This window comes from Armigeres subalbatus, chromosome 2 (assembly GCF_024139115.2).
Source record: "Armigeres subalbatus isolate Guangzhou_Male chromosome 2, GZ_Asu_2, whole genome shotgun sequence".
Taxonomy (NCBI): Eukaryota; Metazoa; Arthropoda; class Insecta; order Diptera; family Culicidae; genus Armigeres; species Armigeres subalbatus.
The window spans coordinates 15,112,904-15,120,500 of NC_085140.1; the positions used below are offsets into that span (position 1 = coordinate 15,112,904).

General features: G+C 42.7%; 1 protein-coding gene across 1 annotated transcript; it reads left to right on the plus strand.

Moving 5' to 3' along the window:
• Positions 1 to 5,348: 5,348 nt before the first annotated feature.
• Positions 5,349 to 7,114, plus strand: LOC134214039 (glia-derived nexin-like). The gene is made up of 3 exons (XM_062693484.1): positions 5,349 to 5,503; positions 5,565 to 6,495; positions 6,553 to 7,114. Exons 1-3 carry the CDS (start codon positions 5,396 to 5,398, stop codon positions 6,696 to 6,698), a joined length of 1,185 nt encoding a protein of 394 aa, XP_062549468.1. The 5' UTR covers positions 5,349 to 5,395; the 3' UTR covers positions 6,699 to 7,114.
• Positions 7,115 to 7,597: the final 483 nt, after the last annotated feature.

Sequence of the window (7,597 nt, forward strand, 5' to 3'; positions counted from 1 at the left end):
GAAATTGGAAGTCACTATTTGGTCACTTTTTCTGCAACTGAAAGTCACTATTTGGTCCCTTTTTTCGTCAGCTTTGGTCACTAAAGTCACTATTTTGAGTGGCTTCGGTCGCTACCAGCCCTGCAACTAAGGCTTCCACAGTGTCCCCAGCCTCGGTGTCAACCCAATTTTGTCCTCCGATTATTTGTCATCTACTTGCGTCTTCAATTCTTTGGCATGTATGAAGTTGTAAGATCTCCAAATTGTCCTGGAATTTGAATGAAATGGTATACCGAATCTACGGAGGTTTGCATGATGTCCTCCGCCGTGACATCATCCCAATCATGCAGTCCAAATATTTGTCTTTCACTTGCGTCCAGTCCAGGTATATGAGATGTTTTAAGATCTCTAAATATTCCTGGAGTTTGAATCAAATGGTCTACCCAATCAAACAAGGCTTCCACGATGTCCCCAGGTGCGGTGGCAACCCAATTTTGTCTTCTGAGTATTAGTCTTTCACTTACGACTCAAATACAGGCATATGAGATGTTGTAAGATCTTCAAATTGTCCTGGAGTTTAAACCAAACGGTCCATCGAATCAACCAAAGGCTTCATGATGTCCTAAGCCGCGGTATCAACTCAATTATGTTCTCTGAGTATTTGTCTTTCACTTGCGTCTTAAAACAAGCCATATTAGGTGTTGTAAGATCTCTAAATTGTCCTGGAGTTTGAATCAAATGGTCTACCGAATCAACCAAGGCTTCCACGATGTCCCCAGCCACGGTGTCAACCCAATTTTGTCTTCTGAGTATTAGTCTTTCACTTACGTCTCAAATACAGGCATATGAGATGTTGTAAGATCTCCAAATTGTCCTGGAGTTTGAATCAAATGGTCTATCAATTCAACCAAAGCCTTCATGGTGTCCTAAGCCGCGGTTTCAACTCATTTATGAGTATTTGTCTTTTACTTGCGTCTTAAAACAAGACATATGAGGTGATGTAAGATCTCTAAATTGTCCTGGAGTTTGAATGAAATGGTCTAATGAATCAACCAAGGCTTGCATGATGTCATCAGCCGCGGTATCATCAAAATCATGCCCTCCTAGTATTTGTCTTTCACTTGCGTCTCAAGTCCAGGTATATGAGATGTTTTAAGATCTCATTTGAGACGCGAGTGAACGACAAATACTCGCAGTACATAATTGGGTTGTTACTGCGGCTGGGGACATCTTGCAAGCCTTAGTTGATTCGGTAGACCATTTGATTCAAACTCCAGAACAATTTGAGACCTCACAACATCTCATATGCCTGGATTTGAGACGCGAGCGAAAGACAAATACTTGGAGGACATAATTGGGTGGTTACCGTGGCTGGAGACATCATGGAAGACTTGGTTGATTCAGTAGACCATTTGATTCAAACTCCAGGACAATTTGGAGACCTTACAACATTTTATACGCCCAGATTTAAGACGCAAGTGAAAGACATATACTCGGAGAACATAATTGTTTCATTCGGTAGATCATTTGATTCAAACTCCAGGACGATTTGGAAATCTTACTACATCTCATATGTCTGGATTTGAGATGCAAGTGAAAGACAAATACTCTGAGGACATAATTGGGTTGATATCGCGGCTGGGGACATCATGAAAGCCTTGGTTGATTCGGCAGAACATTTGATTCAAATTCCTGGACAATGTGGAGATCTTGCAACATCTCATATGCCTGGATTTGAGACGCAAGTGAAAGACAAATACTCGAAGGACATAATTGGGTTGATACCGTGGCTGGGGATATCACGCAAGGCATCGGCAGAACATTTGATTCAAACTCCAGGACAATTTGGAGATCTTAGAACAACTCATATGCCTACATTTGAGACGCAAGTGAAAGACAAATACTCGGAGGACATATTTGGGATGAAACCGCGGCTGAGGAGTCTAGGGAATTCTTGGATGACCTGGAAAGGAACGGCTGCTTAAGGCATATTGAGTTTGGTTTAATAGATCATATAGGGCATGAACCATTTTTCGAAAGATATAACAGCCCTTCGGTTACGCGAGTAACGATACTTATACTCCAGGGAATTCTTGGATGACCTGAAACGGAATTTGGTTTAATATATCAAATAGGGCATGAACCATTTTTAAAAAGGGATAACAGCTCTTTCGTTACGCTTGTAGACCTTAGGTCATTGGCTACGCGTGTAGACTCCAGGAAATTCAAATGGCAAATGATGAATATAAAAAGCATCTACTTTGATCTTTGGGTTTTTAAGAGTGCCTTCTTATATGCTTACTTTTGGACGTCCATAATGTTTCAAATTCTTTCTACGTCACGTGCCGTGAAAAGGAGGCTGTGAAATGAAGTGACGTATAAAAAACTGCTCTCTGGACGAGAACAGCTTCCCTGGGAAGCTTACCAGACTGATCAAAGCAACGGTGGATGGTGTGCAAAACTGTGTGAAGATTTCGGGCGAACACTCCAGTTCGTTCGAATCGCGCCGGAGACTAAGACAAGATGATGGACTTTCGTGCCTGTTGTTCAACATTGCGCTAGAATGTGTCATGCGGGTACAATCGGGGTACGATTTTCAACAGATCCAGTCAATTTGTTTGTTTCGCGGATGACATGAATATTGTCGGCTCGGAGACGAGCCAGCCTCGGGCTGAAAGTCTACTTAATAAAAACCTGGGTGGTGCGAATAGAATCGATTTGGTTGTCAAACTGAAGCCAAAATTTTCTATTGTGCCGGAGCCAAACATTGAAGATTGTGGTTATGTTCGCTTCTGATCTAATATTGAGAAGTATTGTTATTATTTGGGGAAAAAATAAAAATAAACTTTGTTTGAGTTTTGTATTCTTTGTAACAAATATTCTCACATTATATTTCGAGTGGAAAATTAGTAGGAATGCATCTAAAAGCACTCGTTATGAAATTTCTTGAGATTCAGCAGCTGATTGGAGCATGAATGTATGTAAACAATCGTTAAGTCATGTAGAGTCTAGCGCATTTGTGCGCCCTCATGCAGCGTGGAAAGAGAAATTCGAAGAGCGAGAAATGTTTGACAGCCGATTAACTTCAAAATAATTTTGTTTATGGAAGTGATTTCAAAATATCCCTCTACTCGCTTGAGCGCAGAAAAGCGGCTCTATCCGCAGCACCCAGATAAAAACACAAAAAAAAAAAATATTGTCGGCCGAACATTTGCAAAGGTGGCAGAACTGTACACCCGCCTGAAATGTGAAGCAACAAAAGTTGGACTGGTGGTGAATGATGCTTGTGGGCGGAACCGAGCGCGACAGGGCCCGCCTGGGAAGCAGTGTTACGTTAGACGGGGATACCTTCGAGGTGGTCGAGGAATTCGTCTACCTTGGATCCTTGCTAACGACTGATAACAATGTTAGTCGTGAAATACGAAGGCGCATGATCTGTGGAAGTCGGGCCTACTACGGGCTCCAGAAGAAACTGCGGTCAAAAAAGATTCGCCACCGCACAAAAAGTGTCATGTACAAGACGCTGATAAGACCGGTAGTCCTCTACGGACATGAAACATGGACAATGCTCGAGAAGGACTTGCAAGCATTTGCAGTATTCGAGAGAAGGGTGCTTAGGACCATCTTTGGCGGTGTGCAAGAAGACGGTGTGTGGCGGCGAAGAATGAACCACGAGCTCGCCCAGCTCTAAGGCGAACCCAGTATCCAGAAGGTAGCTAAAGCCGGAAGGGTACGATGGGCAGGGCATGTTGCAAGAATGCCGGACAGCAACCCTGCAAAGACGGTGTTCACTTCCGATCCGGCAGGTACGAGACGACGTGAAGCGCAGCGAACGAGACGGGCAGACCAGGTGCAAATCGACTTGGCGAGCGTGGGGCGCATTCGAGGATGGAGAGATGCGGCCTCGAACCATGTATTGTGGCGCCAAATTGTTGATTCAGTGTTATCTGTTTAGATGTAAACTAAATAAATGAAATGAATAAAAAAGTGCCGTAAAAAGAGGTACTTGAATGAGGTATCCTTGTTCAAACGCGCGCTACGGGTCAGATGCTGTATTGGGCCGCCCCTAACATGGGAACAGACGCTCATGTAGGTTTGATAAAAGTCTTATCACTCCAGGCCTAGGCTAGTGCGCTTTGAGCGGCACACGGTCGCTTCGGTACACGGTCTGATTTTGCGGATGAATGCTGCTTTTTTATAGAAGTTCAACAGAGCCCACTGTCGAACACCCCCACATCCAAGCTTCCCAGGTCACCCAGAAGGACAACAGTGCCCAAGCTACCAGCAAAGTACGCAACCCTTAAATGGCGGTCTATTGCCATCGGGAGACCCGTGGAAGCGTGAAGATTGGAACTTGTGAGGACCAGGGCTATGTTTGTCGCCCCTTCCCAGATGTCAACATACCATTTCGTAGCCCGTCTCTCCATGATCTACTTTCCAGGTCTTCCATTCATCTGTAAGTCTCATCAAGCCACATGACGTTTTCGTTTATTCTTCTTTTTTTCAATGACTTTACATCCAAACTGGAACTTGGCTTTTCAACTTAGTATTCTATTAGCATATCTACAGTTATTAATTGAGAGCTGTGTAAAATGTGTAAAATTGTATCTTACCTTTAAATCGGCTCCAGAAATTCAGCTCCAAAATCCTTAACCCCAAATGTCCGGGCTAACTAACAGCGAAACGGCTGCTTATCATAAATGCGTGTGCACCCTACAGAGGTGTGACAGGAAATGACATGGCCTGCTGCTAAACTGCCGTCCCAATCATACTTGTCCCATTTTATTTAAGCGATGTCAGTCTCGATGCATTGGCGGTCATCAAAAGTATTCATCAATTGATTGAACAACTAGAATGAATTGCTGTCAAGACTAGCCATAATGTATGGAGAAAAGGCGCCACCACCGGCACCATGAGAACGACAAAGAAGAAAAACGACATGGGGCAACTATGCTTAGCAAGGCAATAAAGTTTGATTAATTTTTCACTACTAAACTGTACTAGCCCTCAACCTGATAGTTCCGAAATTAAAAATAAAGTCGAGTCAAGTACAAGACACTGAAGACGGCCTTACAGTTGAGGTCGAAATACGAAATATGAGAAAGTAATAAAAGTGGAATTAAATGGAATTGTACTAAACTTGTACGTCTTATGACAGTGAAAACATTCCACTAAAAAAGAGCTAAATAATTTTCTTAAAAATAAATAAACAAAGCAGAACGAAGAACAAGTCGTAGAAGTCGTAGGAAACCGACGGTGGAAATAATCTAAAACACTTGAGCTAAATGCGCCAATTCCACAATATACGCCATATGCTCATAAACCTTACAAACCTAATTAGGATGCAACACATGTAACCTAATAGTGGAATCTGTTATAAATAAGGGGCAAATATTTTGCTCTCAACCGTCACGAAATGACTCGCCTATTACTAACTCTCGGCGTTATCACGTTCGCCACATTGGCGTTCAGTTCATCTGATCCACCACTTTTCTCGAGTGAATTCATTTGGGACTACTTGGAGGTACACTCAAACAAACTCTGAAACATGATAACAATTTCTAATTTATTCTTCCATCTCAAAGGGATCGTTCGATCAGCGTCGAAATCTGGCCTTGCTGCCCTTCTCGATCCGGCTGGGAATGACCATGCTGGCAAACACCGTATCCGATCGGTACACGTTGAAGCAGATGATCGAAAAATTGCACCTTCCAAATTCCATTACCAGAGCTACCGAGCGACACCGGCGTAAGCTAACGCAACTGCAACTGGACAAGCACTTTACGTACGCCACCAAGATCATTGTTTTCGGAACGGATTCACTTAACCAAAAATTACTCCAGACAGCCGAAAATTTTAATGCCTCAATCGACCATCATCCCAAGTTGGATTTAAAAGTCATTCCCTCGGTGGTGAACCGCTGGGCAAAGAACGTAACCTCCGGTATGACCAGTGCCGTGTTGATGAGCAACGATCTTCTTCCCGACACAAGAATGATTCTGTTGAGTGTGGCTTCCTTTGCATGCAAATGGGAACACCAGTTCAATGTCAACTCATCTAAAATGGATATGTTCAACGCCTACCCTATCGGAAAACTTTTTATGACAAACTTCATGAACTTGGGCCCTACTTTGCTTCCGGTGACTTTGAACAATGATTTGAACATCCAGGCAATAGAATTGCCGTTCGAAAAGGATAGTGACTATTCGTTTATGATAATAATGCCGCGGCAAACTGACGGCAATATGACGGAAATGGTAGAAAGATTGAATAACGGCGCGTTTCGTCATCTGTACGATAGTCTGGTTCCCATGAGAATCTCGGTGAAAATGCCTCGCTTTACGATTTCCACCAGCGTAAATGTGAATTCGGTTCTGCGACGACTGCAGCTGACCGCACCGTTCCAGTGGAGCACGTTTCAAATTTTCAAAAACGAAAAGCTTACCCTCGACAAAGTGAAGCAAAGTGTGACGGTTCAGGTCGACGAGAAAGGAGTTCGGGCGGCCGCTGTTAGCAGTAAGTTGAGTAAACTTTTGGTGGGTGCGAGACTACTAAATATGAATGTTTTTTCAGAATTTTCCATTGTTGGGAGGAGTGTCCCGATGTCTTTTAACGTTGACCGCCCGTTCGTGTTCGCTATTCTCAAACAGTCAGTTCGTTTCCCGTTATTTGTAGGACACTATGCCTATCCCACGAAGACGCCTCCTATACGACCATAAGTTGTTCGCCTCATATATATTTCTCTTCTATTTTCTTTAATTAAGTGAATTTTGAGATATATACTCCAGTTCTTTACTGGTCGATATCACTTTTAGACCCAACCGAGGGACCTCCGAACACATTTCTTTTTGAACTAATTTATCCACTAAACGAAACAAAATTCAAATAATAGAACACAAGAGCAAACATGGAAATAAAAAGGAACACGTTAGAAGAAACTGATAATATTTATATAATAGTTGTAGTTCTAAAAACGTTATCCTTGTTGATACTGCCTGAGTCTTCGGTTCTTCGCTCGTTATAGACCAGTATCCAATGACTCTACGATGCCATTACCCCGAATGGGATACTGTCCGGAATGAGCCTGAATCCCCGAATTATTTTTTTCTTTCAAGTTTATCTTCATTTCAATGAAAACAATTGTTACTCAATACAAGTTTGTTGGAAATAATCAATAGCAATCACCTCCTTTTTGCGTCCAAGAGGCTCGGAAGCCTCCTTTCAAGAGACTCGGAAGCCTCTTGAAATAAGGCTTCCAAGACGCTTATAAGAAGGCTTTTGAGCCTCTCGCAAAAAAAGCTACTGAGCTTTTCGAACATAGCCTTTGTGCCTCTAAAATGGAGGCTTTCAAGCATTTAGATTAATTTAGATTCTAGATTTTAGTCATCGACGCAGTGGCGTAGCCACGGGGGTGGTTTTGGACATAACCCCCCCCCCCCCCCCCCCCCCCCTCCCAGAGAAAAAATTTAATTTTTTTTTTTTTTACATTTTTTGCCTTTCTCGTATACTAAGTATGTATACGGAAAGGCTATAGAACTGCTCCAAAAACAAACTTTTGATAGAAGGCTCGGAGACCCATAGTGTTATATACCAATCGACTCAGTTCGACGAATTGAGG

Bases quoted from the DNA above. Each gene is read 5' to 3' on its own strand.
- LOC134214039 (XM_062693484.1), top strand. From the start codon at position 5,396: ATGACTCGCCTATTACTAACTCTCGGCGTTATCACGTTCGCCACATTG. The intron at 5,504-5,564 runs GTACACTCAAAC...TCCATCTCAAAG, and splicing joins TCATTTGGGACTACTTGGAG to GGATCGTTCGATCAGCGTCG. The intron at 6,496-6,552 runs GTAAGTTGAGTA...ATGTTTTTTCAG, and splicing joins TCGGGCGGCCGCTGTTAGCA to AATTTTCCATTGTTGGGAGG.